The sequence below is a fragment of the Danio rerio genome, chromosome 3, assembly GCF_049306965.1.
Source record: "Danio rerio strain Tuebingen ecotype United States chromosome 3, GRCz12tu, whole genome shotgun sequence".
In the NCBI taxonomy this organism is placed as follows: Eukaryota; Metazoa; Chordata; class Actinopteri; order Cypriniformes; family Danionidae; genus Danio; species Danio rerio.
Window position 1 is genome coordinate 55,237,341 of NC_133178.1, and position 16,154 is coordinate 55,253,494.

Consider the following 16,154-nt stretch of genomic DNA (forward strand, 5'->3'; position numbering starts at 1 on the left):
TATTTCAAAATGTATTAAAAATTATGTATATAATATGCCATATATGACATATAGCCTATATTTCTGACGTTTGTTTTACTGTGCAGAGTTATAGCTGCTTTACTGGGTCTACTGCGCTACTGTATTTCAATACTGCTCAATTTGGTGGTACTTGGAGAGACACTTTTTTTCTGAGGTGGTACTTACTGAAAAATTTTTGAGAACCACTGTTTTAAGGGATCACCCAGTAAAAGCATTAGCCTATCTGTAGACTGTTGTGAATATGCCAAGCAAGTTTGCGAAAGCTCTGGATTAAAGATTATAATGTAAGAAAGAGAGTCTAATAGGCATCTTAACATAGTAGTCTTGGCTAAAAACTAGACAAACAGAAATGAATGACAACACGTGTATATATTAAGTCTGTCTATTTGATGACTGACGTTAGTCTTGTTTTAGGCTATTCTTAGATGTCTATTATAGATTTTCACTGACAGCCCAAGTTTAGCCTTGTTTTAACCAAGATGTCTACGTTTAGATGTCTATTAAAAGTCTATTAAACACAAATTGTTTGCTGTGTATATATCATATCCACACTAGAATACTGCTAGTCTGCTATACCGACCCTTACAGTTATAACGGTGTCAGCAGCATCAGTTTGCAGGGTCCCACCCCTTTAAACGTCACCGAGTAACATCCCCTTTAACACTCTTACATCTGCAGTGTTGTCAATGCAGGCACTTTTTAGTCGGCGGAAATATTTGGAAAAAAGTTGCCCGTTTTTAACTTTCTACCTCCTCATTAGTCCTTGGTAACTGTGGGCTGTAATAGCTCGCATGTATGCTTGTAACTAGTTTGTGCTTCGCAATGCGGTGTTTCGTGCTGTTTGTGTCGGTTTTGTGCTCCTGTTTGATAAACAGCGGACCAGCTCAAGGATACTTCCATGAGGAGCGCTGGAGCCCGGAGTCTGCAATACTCGCCCCGCGGGTAATGATTGCACTCATCTGCCGGAACAACCAGCACTCGCTGCCGCATTTCCTCGGGACCATCGAGCGCCTCAATTACCCGAAAGACCGCATCGCGCTGTGGTGAGTCTGTGTGTTTACTCGCGTCTTAATGTTACACGTCATAATGTCTGCAGTATGTGCGCGTTAATTGTAACTTACGTGGTAATTTCTTGTAATTTATCAAAAGTGAGCAATGTTTATTCATTGCATTCCTGTAGCTATTTTTTCTATTGTTCGCTTCCCAATTGTTTCCAGAAACAAACTTCACACACCCCAGGGGTATGGCAAGCGGCTTTAATATTTAAAGGGACTGTTCACCCAATAAAGAATGGGAATGTGTTGTTACCGCGCAGTGCATTATGGGAGTGTGTGTGCATGTAACGGAAACGTGCTATTATTCGCATCTTAATGTTACATTCTGAAAAAAAATGTTTTAGTAATCTTAAATCAAAGGCTGTGTCTGAAACTGCCTACTACTCAGCATTTGAATTTAACAAACTACTCAGCCGTTAGAAAAGTACATTCTATACAGTATGAATGTGAGAAGTATGCATGGAATTCGGACCTACATCTGCCATCATGTTCACGTGACCTACCTGTGTCAGTTGCGTCGCATCACTCCTATTCATAAATTCTGTCACAGGGCATCTTGGGATAGCACAGAGAGCATGGGATGTGCACTTTAGAATCTTGCCCGCATAAAATGGCCCAAAATATTAGACTAATATATATATATTTTTTTTTTTAATTGATGTAGTTTAAAAGTAACCTAGTTACTTTAACTGTCATCATTTTTAACCATATAACTCGAGCAGTCACAGAGCCACATCAAAACCAGATTACATCGAAACACTTCCCCCACAAACTGCACTAACCTCCCATTGACCGGGGCATCAGCGTCAAAGCTTCCCATTCAATTCAAATGGGTGACATCAGGCATTGCTGAACTGCATTGTAGATCCGTCGGCACCACTTTAGCAACGTTGCCCGCTGCAGAGGTGGAAAATAGGGTATATGCCAAAGCATTCTAATAGAACTTTTATTTGCCAGTAACCTGGGTTAAGTGCTTCCCGTAAACTGTGTGCCAATGCAAAATTGGCACGTTTAAGGTCTGTTATGCGATATAAAGCGGGTCTCAGATTGTATAAGAAGCACTGCATTGAATTACAGTTTCCCCGTCTTTATAATATGAGCATTTATTTTACCCCAGTATATTCAATGGAGCTTCTGCGCTAGCATGCCAAGCTTTTTGTCTCGTTTTACGCTTGAGCAACTAAATGAATACCAAAGTCTGCATAACTGATTGTATTTTAATGACATCACAACATCGATGCTGTAAAAGAAACCATATAAGATGGAAAAAAAAAAAAACTGACAATAACAGGTCACCGGAAGTTTATCAGTATAGTAACAACACTAGCTTAGCATATACTTTATTCTCAACTTTTTAAGCACCAGCTTCAGCCAATCAGATCGATTTATGCAAATACCCCAGCTCAGACAGTAGCCGATCGCAGGCTTTACTTTATTGGCTGACGCTGCTATGACGATCGCATCAGCCCCAACTTCAGACACGCCCTTTGTCAAGCATTTATGCCGAAGCATATAAAATGTACTTTTCAAAACCGGCCAAATCTTGTCAACCAACCAATGCCATTTTAACCTGGAAAATCTAATTAAAATCCGCCCAATCTGGCAATCCTTTTGTTGACGCCAACCTAAGGGCTTCCATAGCAACTGTATAACAGTAGCTTTAACCACACCCTTCTTAACAATTAAACCTCTAAAAAAATTAAAACCCACATAAAACAGAAACTTTTTGATGTTCTGATAGCAATTCTTAGGTAGAAGAATCACTTCCTGCCCTCCATCGGAATTTCACGTCATCAATGACGTCATGTGAAAACCTATATGTCTATATTTCTTCATTTCCTCCTGGGGATACTCTTCCCGAGGCCCTCAGACCATGCAGTCACTGATTCGATCCAAGACCAGCGACAAGATGATCTCAAGGTTTCCATATCCTGGAGCAGGCCGTATCCTGAGCAGCTGCTGCGGTGGTCATAGAGGAGTCGAGAGCGCGAGACTGATTCCAGTGACGCTCCAGGGACAGACGATTCTTCGCTGAGGCCAGCGTCCAGCCTCCGCAGATAAGACTGCAGCTTTGCACAAGACGTTTGGCCATCGCAGAAATTAAAATGGTCATGCCCAACTGAGTCTGGTTTCTCTCAAGGTTTTTTTTCTTCACTTTCGCCAATTGGTGAAGTTTTTTTTTCCCTCACCACTGTCGCCTCTAGCTTGCATGGTTTGGGATAGGTAGAGCTACGCATCAATGGATTTGCTCTTCAGTGTTTGGACTCTCAGTAGTGATTTTAAACCACACTGAACTGAGCTAAACTGAACTGAACTTAACTAAAAACTGAACTAAACTGTTCCAATTTACCATGACCATTTATGTAAAGCTGCTTTGACACAATCTACTTTGTAAAAGCGCTCTACAAATAAAGCTGATTATATGCACAGCTAGTGTTTATCAGCCAATGATAAACTTCCGGTGAAAGCTTAATGTGACTATTGTCAATTTCATACTGTTTCTTTTACAGCATCAATGTTGTAATAGAATTCCAATACATTCTGTTAAATAGACTAAAGCATCCATTGTAGTTGTTCAAGCGTAAATTGAGGTAAAATACCATGTTACCACTAGTGCCATCAAGATCAGCAGGTGAGTGCAGAAACTTCATTGAAAATACTGGGGTAAAACAAACTGTCATATTTTATTGCAATTTATTGCAGTGCTTCTTGTCCGGTCTAAGACCCACTTTATAGTGTAAGTGTAGTGTATAGTGCAGTAAGGAGTGCAGTAAGGAGCATTGATTTGTAAAGAAATCACACCTCAAATGTGGCGATTTTGTAAATAAAAAGAGTTTACTAGAAGCGCTGAGGCTGGCTGGCTGAAATTAAAAGTCTGTGTGCATACTGGATACCCCGCAGGAAGTACTTCAACATACTGAAATAAGTGTCATCAACTTCCAGTTCATGTGGACTTTAAAGCGATAATTCACCTTAAAGTGAAAATTAAAGGTGCAGTAGGTGATCTTCCACAATGCTAACAGCTTAGCATAAATCTCTGAATAACAGTCCCTCCCCTGCTGTCTAGAGCCACGCCTCCTTAAACATGAACACAGCAAAAGAACCCTCTTTTTGTGGTAAAAGCGACTAGCGCTTGTCCGGCAGCATGCAAGCCAAACTGACATGCAATTTCAGAGTGAATATTTTGAGTTGCATGGTAAACAATATAGGCAGAGACTAGGTGGAATAGCGGTATTTACTAATAAAACTAATTAAAATCCACATTAAAGATGCTTTAAAATGGTACCTTATAAAACTGAAAATAGTCTATCATCTTTCACCGGAAGATTTTAGTGGCTAAACAACACTTTTGTGAAGATGTAACCCATTTGTAACAACAGCATCTAACGTTACATCAGCTTTGCGCTAAGCTAAAACAGTTTAAAAACAACATTACCTGTCTAAGAGAAATCCTTCAGCCATTGTGACATCCTTTCTCCAGCGTGCAAAGGTAACTACAATATTGATTCAGAAAATTACCGATCGTGCACGTGCTCTCTAGTGAATGCACAGCACAAACGGCAATCGACGGAGCTGCATACAAAAGGCTACGCAGTTGTTCAAATCTGCATTTGCTGACAGACAGTTTGGCCTACTTATTGGAATAATGATAGATGTCGGCCCGACTTTGTTTAATTGGATGAACATTTTTTTGTTTTATGCATAACCCATAATATAAAAATACAAATAAATACATTTAAATCATTTACTTTAATCATTACTATTAGACTGTGAATAGACTTTCAACCAGCACAACAAAAAATGCTTCTGAAGACAATCACCTACTGCAAGTATTAGTATCTAATGATTAGGTTCTGATGTCTAATGAATAATCACTACCTATTATAATGTTACAATTGGTACTAGTAGTTAAATTGTAAGTACTAGTTTAAAATAGATAGTAGTATATTAGGTATAGTGTATTTTACATTTAAATCCTTATCAGACTCTACTAAATTCTGTAATTATTAACTAGATTTAATGATAACTAGTTTAGCTGTATTTGTACTTAAATGTTAAATGCGCATTCTGCCATTTTATTAGTAATTTTATATAACAATTTTTTAATCATAGATTTTTCTGTTCGTTCTGTGGGCGTGGGTTGAATTTTTTTGGTCATGGTGAACATCTGTCTGCCAGCAACTTGATAGGAATTGCTTTTCCACAATCATCACCAGCTAATGTTTCCATACAACATGTTCAGAAGAGTTACAAATAAGCCTGGAAAGGTCTTTCCCTTAAACTTTTGATTTGACCCCCCGCCCCCCAAAAAAAACGAAAAAAAAAAACTAAATGTGTGAAAGTTCCTGCTAATCTTTGCATTGTCCTGTAAAGTTGTCATTGTCTAACCAGTGAATGAAGAGTCGTGTTTTTTAATGGTGTCAGTTACACAAAACACTTTGAAGCTTAGTCTTGCCCTAGAACATTGAATGGAAGTGTGAACTACACTGAAATAAAGTGCATGTAATACAGTCAGTTTAGCAGCTTGTGGTGCTCTGCGGAAGCAGATGGAGCAAACACTACTATAAATCATCACGCAGAATTCTTGATTCTGATTGGTCAAACTCTGAAGTAAATTGAAAATAAATATAATTTGCTAAATATAATTAGTAATATATTTAGTTATGCTTTTATAAATTCTGTATTCGTGAGGCAGCTGTGGTCTATAGGTTAGTGCACATGCTCTGAAATGCAAATGTTAGCAATACTGGATTAAATACTTCCTGTCATTTGGTGATCCCCCTTTTTTGTGTGTGTGGTTGGAAGAAGGTCGGTGGTTTGAGTCCCAGCTGGGCCAGGAGGCATTTCTATGCTGTTGGCATGTTCTCTGCATGTTTCCCACAGTCCAAAGACATGCGATACAAGTAAATTAGATAAACTAAATTGGCCATGTTCATATCCTAATGGAAATATTCACTCACTGCCCACTTTATTAGGTACACCTCTCTAGCAGCTCGTTAACACAAAATTCTAATCAGCCAATCACAACTCAATGCATTTAGGCATGTAGGCATGGTCAAGACGATTTGCTGCAGTTCAAACTGAGCATCAGAATGCAGAAAAAATGTGATTTAAATGACATTGAACATGGCTTGGTTGGTGCCAAAGGGGCTGGTCTGAGTATTCAGAAACTGTTGATCTACTGGGATTTCCATGCTCAACCAACTCTAGGATTCACAGATAATGGTCAGAAAAAGGAAAATGTCCAGTGAGCGGCAATTCTATGGACGCAAATGCCTTGTTGATGCGGTGTGGGCAGGGGCAAACTGGCCATAGGGAGCACTGGGACATTTCCCGGTGGCCTGGCGGTATATCTTGCCTGCCATCATGTTTCTGGCCTGCCCCCCCCCCCCCCCCCCCCCCCCACCCCCCCCCCCCCATAACCCCCCCCCCCCCCCCTTTTCATAAACATCACTCTCCTCCCTCTTTTCATAAACATCGCATTCTCCCCCTCTTTTTATAACCCCCCCCCCCCCCCATTTTTTCATAAACATCGCGCTTACTACCTCTGAGGAATATTTCCAGTGGCTTGTTGACTCTTTGCCACGAAGGATTAAGGCAGTTCTGAAAGCAAAACGGGTCCAACCCGGTACTAGTAAGCTGTACCTAATAAAGTGGCCTGTGAGTGTAAATTCTATAAACAGAAAAATAGATAGTAATAAATGTAATGCTAGAAAAAATTTTCTATTCCAACAACAGTGTTTTTTTTTTTTTTTTTTTTTATAAAGAAAGGAAAATGACCCAAACCCTCCAACACAAAAACTCAAACTACAGCTGTTAATCACATAAAAAAAAATCACATTTATCTTAATTTTCTATGCAATACTGATTTAGTTACCATCTGTCCCGAACCGGCCTGTACTGTAGCTGCAGTTGAGTTGTTGGCCAGAGCTGTTGTGTTCTGCATCTGACAGCTGCTCGTGCTCTTCTGCAGGAGAATCCTCTGGACCGATGATGTCATGTTGCACTCAGAGTCTCTGTTCATGCTGAGACAGAGCCAGCCAGAAGTAGGACGCGTGGTCTAATTCATACCTACAGCAAAACATGAACTCTGTTTACTTTATCTCTGCTCCTGTATCTTAGCGATTACCAGATAACTCTGCAGTTTCGCTTCCCATGTTCTGCTTTTAGTGTCGTTCAGCTGTAAGGAAATCAAGTTTACTTTAGGGCTTTGTTCTGTTTCTCTTTTTCTGGTCTAAATATACCTTGTACACTAACAGAACTCTTTTATTATGGTTGTACTCAGTGTTCTTTCATTTTTCTCAGTAAAGTGAACCTAATAATTACTTTTACTGTTTCTGTTTTGGCAGGGTAGCGACTGACCACAATGTAGACAACACCACATACCTGCTGCGAGACTGGCTCATCAACGTACAGAAACTCTACCATTATGTGGAGTGGAGGCCGAAGGAGCAACCAAGGTTTGCCTTGTTCCGTCACTTGTGGTTTCATAGAGCCGGTAAGTTGCATTTTCTTGAATCTTTTTACTTTTATTTTCCCTACTCAGTCAGTATAATGATGAGGAAGGACCAAAGGATTGGACAAATGAGCGTTATGCTTACGTCATGAAACTTCGACAGGCAGCGCTGGAGTCTGCACGAGAAATGTGGGCCGACTATCTTATGGTGAGATTTGGGACTGTGACCTTTCTCATTAACATGTCTGTGAATCACAAAAAAGTCGAAGCAGTTTTTATGATGCTGTTGTCTAGGCCTGAGATTAAAACATTAAGTTAAAATATAATGATTTAATGAACAGGTTAACATTAAATGAGCTTCTGATTCTTTTAAAATTAGAGAATAAGGAAAAGTTGTTTGTATGAGACAGATCATGATCCAAATGTGACTATTACTGACAGATAGGGAACAAAGGGTTAAAGTTTGTTTTCACAACTATACCACAGTGTAGCCAACCTAGTGCTGTTTGTTCCTATAATTTTTCTGTTTTTAGATACTGTAACCTACAATGCAACATGGGATTTGTCGGCCATTTGCTATTAAAGGAAGCAACAGCAGAGACTATTATGTATGGGACTTTGTCAGGGACTTTGTTAGTAACTGTTACAGTTCAAACTTACTAGTTTCTTCTTCCTCCGGATCATAACATGTACAGTACAGACCAAAAGTTTGCAAAAAAAAAAGTTTTCTTTACTGTCATGAATTAACACATGTGTAATGATATACATAAGAGTGTCAAAAAAGCATTTCTAGAACTGCTCGATCTTGCAGACTCACACTCTATAACATCATAAAGGTCCAACGCTTCCTATCTGAACCTGCAGCTCAACTCTTTGTTCAAGCTCTTGTTCTCTCCAGAATGGACTACTGCAACTCTCTACTAGCTGGGCTTCCAGCTAACTCTATCAAACCTCTTCAGCTGCTCCAGAACGCAGCAGCACAAGTGGTCTTTAATGAACCTAAAAGAGCACATGTCACTCTGCTACTCCTCCGTTTGCACTGGCTGCCAGTTGCTGCTCGCATCAAATTCAAAGCTCTGATGTTTGCTTACAAAGCGACTTCTGGCTTTACTCCTTCTTATCTGCTCTCACTTTTGCAGATCTGTGTGCCCTCCAGAAACTTCCGTTCAGTGAATGAACGTCGCCTCGTGGTTCCATCCCAAAGAGGGAAGAAATCACTTTACCGAACGCTCGCGTTTAATCTGCCCAGTTGGTCAAATGAACTCCTTAACTGCATTAGAACGGCAGAGTCACTTGCTGTCTTCAAGAAACGACTGAAAACTCAACTATTTAGTCTCCACTTTCCTTCCTAATCTGCAATTGCCTCTCTGGCTCCACCGCTAACTGTATTACAAAAAAATTACTAATGTTTTGCTTCTTACACTTTACATACCTGAAACTTGCCTACAGCACTTATTCATTGTTGCTCTTATAGTTGTGTAAATTGCTTCCTTGTCCTCATTTGTAAGTCGCTTTGGATAAAAGTGTCTACTAAATGTAAATGTAAATGTGGAAAGTGTGAAACAACTGGTAATATGTCATTCTAGGTTCTTTAAAGTAGCCACATTTTGCTTTGCATACTCTTGACATTCTCTTGATGAGCTTCAAGAGGTAGTCACCTGAAATGGTTTTCACTTCACAGGTGTGCCCTGTCAGGTTTAATAAGTGGGATTTATTGCCTTATAAATAGTGTTTGGACCATCAGTTGTGTTGTGCAGAAGTCAGGTGGATACACAAGGCATTAAAGCAAAACAGTTGAACACCAGCTTATTACTCTACTCTTAATGCTAACCCCCATCTCTCACATACTCTGTGCTACTTCATAACCGTGGTGGATGTTTCTCTCTGTCTCACGCTGAACCCAGTCCACCAATAACAACAGACTGGGTCATTGGGCCATTCACAGCAGATTAGCCTCATGCAAAGGAATGGTTTGGGAACAAATAAATCGCTGAACAAATCATATTGGAGTCACTGGGATAATTGGGTAAAAATAAATGCATATTGTAAGACAATGAAAATGTTTTTTGAACTTGCGTGCATATCAGCCTGTTGATTGAGACCCCGAAGACTAAAATATTACCCTTTATAATGCATTATAGAGGCTCGTTAATAACTTTGTTAAAATAAAAATATATAACCAATATAGAATCATGTAACTATAGTACCATGACGTTTCCCAAAGGTGTGTACAGTATATTACTTTCTAACATTGTTATTTTTTTTCAAACACAAAAGACTTTTGAGTATCTGTTGCCTAGCAACTTCCTACTAACAAAAACATAACTTTAGACATGTTTTTCAAACTTTCCAGACAAAGGGAGGTAAATACCTTTGCCGGTGGTCTCGTAATTTGTACACAATTATAGGAGATATTACAAAAAAAGATAGTGTTTTTAGGGTAATGACTTACCCTCAGTAAAATATGACCACAGACATTCAAAGCTTAATTCTAAAATCTCAATAGAAGCTTAGAATGTAAATATGATGTGAGAAACAATTCAAAACAAAAAGGTCAGAATGACGTCTTGTAGTTTTCCGGTAGAATTCTGGTAGTTCCAGACAGTGTTAACTAAACCTAAAGAAAAGTGAAGAGAAAAGTGTTTAACTTTGGCACAGTTTTTAGAGTGCACAACTCAGACAAACACGTCTAGACATTAAAGCAGTTTACACATAAACCACAGCAAGGAGGGGAGAGGCAAGATTGATGGAGAGGAAGTTTTACACCAACTTGTTACTACAGTTTAGATTAGCTCTGCTCAAAGGCACAGTCGCACAGTTTAAAGGCACAATATGAGGGTTTTTTTTTTCAGTAAAATATTTAGAAGACACAAGAACAGTGTTTTAAATATACATATTGCTGACATATGTATTTGCATTATCCCAAAAGTTTCAAAGAATGTTCAAATCCAGAGGAATAAGCCATTTTAACTAGTAACAGAGACTGTGTTCTCTGTCTTCATGCTATTGCTGTCACACACCCTTGATTTCTGCTTCTGTGTTCATCAGGGAATCGCCAAAGGCAATCGATTTAATACAGTGCATCCGGAAAGTATTCATAGCGCTTGTGTGTTTTATTAGACTGCACAGAACAGCATTATAACAGTACTTTAAATGTATTAAGTATGATGAAACAGCACTGCATTTTTCCCCACATCATCATTAGAGCAAGAACCAGAAGTGGTCATTTTTGAATACTTTAACTCAGTGGTTCTCAACTGGTTTGGCCATGGGACCCACATTTTTACATGGTCATCAAGCTGTGAACCAAAGTTTTAGGAACTATAATATAATTTAAGGAATGATAATTCATTTGTATTCATTAACAACATTTTATTGCTGTCGTTTGACAAAATGTACCAAATTATAGTAATATTACAGAGGAAAAGCGTCAGATACTGTAAACAGTGGTTAGGGTAAAAAAAAAGTTCAGTTACCATAACTAAACTGAACTGTTAATAAAACATTAACACTGATCCTGTTGACAGAACGTAATCGTAACCATTTTTATAATAATCACCAGTTTTTTGCTCTTCTGCTATTGTGTGGGCTTTCTTGGCCTTTGCTACACGGTGAGCACAGTAAGATGAATGGAGTGCCTGTACTTGTTTTAAACATGAAGATTTTAGGCACTTTTGTGATGCCCTCAGCTATTGGAGTCGTCTTTGAAAATAGTCCACAGGTTTGTCCTTGCAACTGGGATGTTTGGTTTCTAAATGTCGTTTTAATTTAGAAGGTTTCATGCTCTCTTGTGAGAGCACCTAAGTACACACTGATGTTTTAAGCCCTTTTTGTCATCAGTATATTTAAATCCACGCTTTACATATTCAGGGTAGTACTTGTGCTTTGTCATATTTGTTGCTATTATTAAATGAAATTTCCCATGTTAAACGGTACGGTTGTCGTGCACGCATTTCAAAATAAAGGTCCAATATAAGCAAAATAAGTTCCAAATTAAACTTTTGTTGTTTTTTTTTGACTACGCACACTCCGCGACCCACTGAAAATGTTCCAACAACTCACTAGTTGAGAAACACTGCTTTAGCTCATCCGAACATGGTTTCTGCAGTAGCTCCATAATGTAATGAAGACATATGATGCGTCTAAAATCACATACTTTTATACTATATAGTACACTAAAAGCAGTAAGCGACACAAGTAGTATGTCCAAATTTAAACAATTTGAAAAACAGTATGCGAGAAGTACGCGGATGGCCTACTATTTCTGGTGAGATTCTGAAGTGCCCATCGGATGGACACTGTGCTATCCCATGATGCACCACGAGAGAATTCATGAATGGGAGTGACACTACTGACATGTGAAGGTCACGTGATGATGACTAAATGGCAGATGCAGTACGTCTAAAGCTGCGTCCCGAATGGCACACTATGCAGTATGCACTATGTACTTATGCACTTACACACTCCACAGCATAGTATATGCATGTAGTGTCATCTTAAATGGAACAGTTTTTTTCTTTACCAAGTGGAAATTCAAACCATTTCCCTGATGATGTTTGACGGTTGCCAAAGTAGTGAAAAAAATGACAAAACTGCCAAATAATACCTGCCATGAGTATACCTGCATTCACAATCGGGAGGCGCTATAATCACTCCCATAGGAGAATTTTTGCTTTCACAATAGAAAATAAAGTTATCCAACATGTGCGCCCAATAGCTCTGCACCTTCCGCTACGTGAGCAAAGAAGCGACCGTTGAGTGTGTGAACTGTCATCATTCCACACTTATTTTTACCAGTTGAATAAGTGCATCATCAAGGTAATTAAAGTGCACTTATTATTTTTAGAGCTTTCAGTGTGAATGCACTGTTTACACTATTTGCACTTCAAAATGGCATAGAATTGACCTTATTCTAAAATGCGGAAGTGCGCCTGTTTTTGCGATTGTTTTAGAACTTCCGATTGAGTCGCCTATGGGAGAAATGACTAGTAATAATAAAGGGCAGAAAACAGTTAAACTACTTGCTCTACAAACAAATGTTCGACAATGAGATCGGAAGTCTCGAACCAAAAAGATTCAAGTGGCTGCGGCCGCTCGTCGGCAGAGAATAAGGTAAATAGTGTATGAGTATGCGATTTGGGATTTACCTGGAGTTCCATTCACACTAATGACATTCATACTGTACAGAACGTACTTTTCTAATGGCCGAGTAGTACATTTAAATTCAAATGCAGTACCTACTGAGTAGTAAGGAATTTCGGGTTGCAGTCTTTATGTAATAAAGTGGAAAACTCCCATGATTCCTCGCTCAGTCAGGACTTCATTCAAATATGTCTGTGTTTGGTGTGAATTTGCACCCTCTAATGGTGAATAATTATATATTGTGCCTATAATGAAATAAAGAAATCATTCATTTTTCTTCAGCTTAGTTTCTATTTTAGAGGTCACCATAGCAGAATGAACTGCCAACTATTCCAGCATGTTTTACCAGCCACAACCCAGCATTAGAAAAGAAGTAAAAACAAATAAATAATACGTAATTATTATGAATTAGAATTTTATCAAAATAACTCTATAGAGGAAGTGTCTTAACCAATAAATGAAGGGAACTTTGAATAATGTGTTAGATTCAGTCTAAAATACGAAGCACACTCTATTTTATTGTTTCAGATGATTGATTGTGATAATCTCCTGATCAACCAAGATGTCTTATGGAAGCTAATAAAGGAGAACAAGACAATTGTGGCACCAATGATGGAGTCTCGTGCTGCCTACTCAAACTTCTGGTGCGGAATGACCTCACAGGTAAATTTCTCGTCCACATGTGCATATAAACATTTATTACATTTTCTCCAAAAATTTGAAAAGAACATATAACTCTTCTCTAGGGCTACTATAAACGAACTCCTGCCTACATTCCCATCCGCAAGCAAGTTCGTAAGGGATGCTTTGCGGTTCCAATGGTGCATTCAACGTTCCTGGTGGACCTGCGGAAAGAAGCTTCCAGACAGTTGGCTTTTCATCCGCCGCATCCAGACTACACCTGGGCTTTTGACGACATTATAGTCTTCGCCTTCTCAGCCCGAATAGCAGGTGTGTGCCACAATGCAGGCTTAGGCCGTACTCACACTAGGTACAATTGCCTCGAACCGGGCCAAAACACGCTTGTCCCCCCTCCCCTCTCCCCAGACGGCCCGTACTCACACTACAATCGGGCCTGGGCACACTTACGTCATCGATGCTGCGCTGTTCAGTGAGAAGCGCTTTCACTCACTCAGCAGCACAGTGGAGATTTCTCTAGTTATATTGTTTCAGTCGTTTGATATGCAGTGACATGCAGTCAAATATTTCGCCAAACAGTCCTTAGGGATGCGGTGACACGCAGTCAGTTATTTCGCCGAACAGGTCCGCCACTTTTGGTGCTCATAAACAATCATAAAGCCCTCATGCTACAGGACTGAAGAGGTTTGCTGAAGGTGCGCAGTGTCGTGCAGTCAGGGGTTTTCATCTTTAATAAACTACGGCAGTTTGCGTTCACTGAACAGTAAGAATGATTAATAAATCCATATGAAACAGTCCCTTAAAGTCACGTCTCGCTTTCAGTTTCGGGCTTTTTTCGGATTTTGCACTCACACTACAAACGTACCGCGCCAAAGCCTAAGTCAACTGCACTCAGGCCCACCTCTTCCCACAGGGCCAGGGCCGGCCAAGTGAACCGTGCCTGAGCCCGATTCAGCGCACTCACACTTCTTAAACGATCTGGGAAATGGGCCTGGGCATGGTTCGGATAGCATACTGTGAGTAGGCCCTTAGTGCCTGTAAACAGAAACCTGCAACATTGCCTGCCTTCAAGTTTTTCTGATTGATCCACTGCTTTGGAACTGACAGTGATGAGCAGCTCTGTTTGTAAAAGTTCTTTTAAGTTGACATGCTGTCTAAAAAATTTGAGCAGGTGTGAATGTAACAAACTTACTCACCTTGCGTGACAAAAGCAGACAAAACAAGCACATCAAAACCTGATCTCAAACAGATCAAACTGCAGAAAGTACTGCATATTTTTGGACTAAACCAGTTGCTGTAGTCTGCTGCTTTTTGCATTATGGGATAATGCAAGTACAAATAAAATAACCTCATGACAATGATGTTTGTGACATATTTATGACAAGTTATCTGCTTACCAGCCACTTAATTTGGTGCACCTGTCCAACTGCTCGTTAACGCAAATTTCTAATCAGCCAATCACATGGCAGCAACTCAGTGCATTTAGGCATGTAAACATGAAAAAGACCATCTGCTGCAGTACAAACCGAGCATCAAAATGGGGAAGAAAGGTCATTTAAGAGACTTTGAACTTGGCATGGTTGTTAGTGCCAGACGGACTTGTCTTAGTATTTCAGAAACTGCTGATCTACAGAGACTTTCATGGACAACTATCTCTAGGGTTTACAGAGAATGGTCCGAAAAAGAGGAAATATCCAGTGAGGGTGCAAATGTCTTGTTAATGCAAGATGTCAGAAGAGAAAGGGCAGACTAGTTCAAGCTGATAGAAAGGGAACAGTAACTCTAATAACTCAAGTAACCCATTACAACCGAGGTCTGCAGAAGAGCAACCCTGAATGCACAACAAATCCATCCTTGAGGTGATTGGGCCACAGCTGCAGAAGACCACACCAAGTGGTGGTGGTGTAATGGTGTGTTGGATATTTTCTTGGCACATTTAGGGTGCATTAGCACCAATTGAGCATCATGTCAACGCCACAGCCCACCTGAGCATTGTTGCTGACCATGTCCATCCCTTTATGACCACAGTGTACCCATCTTCCTATAGCTACTTCCAGCAGAGTAACGTGCCATGTCATAAAGCGTGAATCATCTCAGACTGGGTTCTTGAACAGGACAATGCATTGACTGTACTCAAATGGCCTCCACAGTAACCAGATCCTCAATCCAAGGGCACCTTCAAGATGTGGTGGAATGGGAGATTTACATCATGGATGTGCAGCCGACAAACTGCAGCAACTGTGTGATGCTATCATGTCAATATGGAGCAAAATCTCTGAGCAATATTTCCACTACCTTATTCGATCTATGCGATCAAGGATTAAGTCACTTCTGAAGCCAAAAGGGATGCAATACTTTACTAGTAAGGTGTACCTAATACAGTGGCCGGTGAGTGTATTGTCCTGATAATGTCAAGTTGTCATGACAAAAACATCAAATGCTGTCATAATTACATTTAAATGATGAAAGTGCTCATAAGCATGCATAAAATCTATTTCATGTTCATGACCGGTTTCTACATATATTTCAAATAATAAACGATGACCTGGGATACATCATACAATTCAGCCAGCATAGTCATCTCTCTGTATTTCCAAGCATCTTACCTGATGGCTTTTTTTAGTTTTGTAGAAATATTTGTGTATGTTTAATAACAAATTTGGCCAACGAGCGGTGTGCATGTTGTCAAATGACAGCAGTTTGGGTTGTTTCAACTGATTCAGACCAGAGCAACCAGTGTGGTGAGAAAAGGAACCAAAATGGATGAATGTGTTGTCCTAAAATGAACCAAATTACAGGTGTGAAAGCAAGCTTAACCCCAAAATAAATTGTATTTATTG

General features: G+C 39.6%; 1 protein-coding gene and 1 long non-coding RNA gene across 2 annotated transcripts in view; one reads left to right on the forward strand and one right to left on the reverse strand.

The window, feature by feature from the left end:
• The first annotated feature begins 680 nt into the window (after positions 1-680).
• Positions 681-16,154, forward strand: part of colgalt1a (collagen beta(1-O)galactosyltransferase 1a) — a 32,242-nt gene continuing 16,768 nt past the window's right edge. Inside the window, exons 1-5 of the mRNA XM_689125.7 lie at positions 681-1,064; positions 7,427-7,537; positions 7,624-7,741; positions 13,204-13,338; positions 13,422-13,626. Coding sequence (XP_694217.2) covers positions 817-1,064; positions 7,427-7,537; positions 7,624-7,741; positions 13,204-13,338; positions 13,422-13,626 — 817 coding nt within the window. The 5' untranslated portion in view covers positions 681-816. The remainder of the gene's footprint in view (positions 1,065-7,426; positions 7,538-7,623; positions 7,742-13,203; positions 13,339-13,421; positions 13,627-16,154) is intronic.
• The window catches only part of LOC141381295 (uncharacterized), a 54,343-nt gene continuing 40,117 nt past the window's right edge, over positions 1,929-16,154 (reverse strand). Inside the window, exons 2-3 of the long non-coding RNA XR_012401240.1 lie at positions 6,955-7,148; positions 1,929-4,649 (exon numbers count right to left, since the gene is read on the reverse strand). This is a non-coding gene — a long non-coding RNA (uncharacterized lncRNA). The remainder of the gene's footprint in view (positions 4,650-6,954; positions 7,149-16,154) is intronic.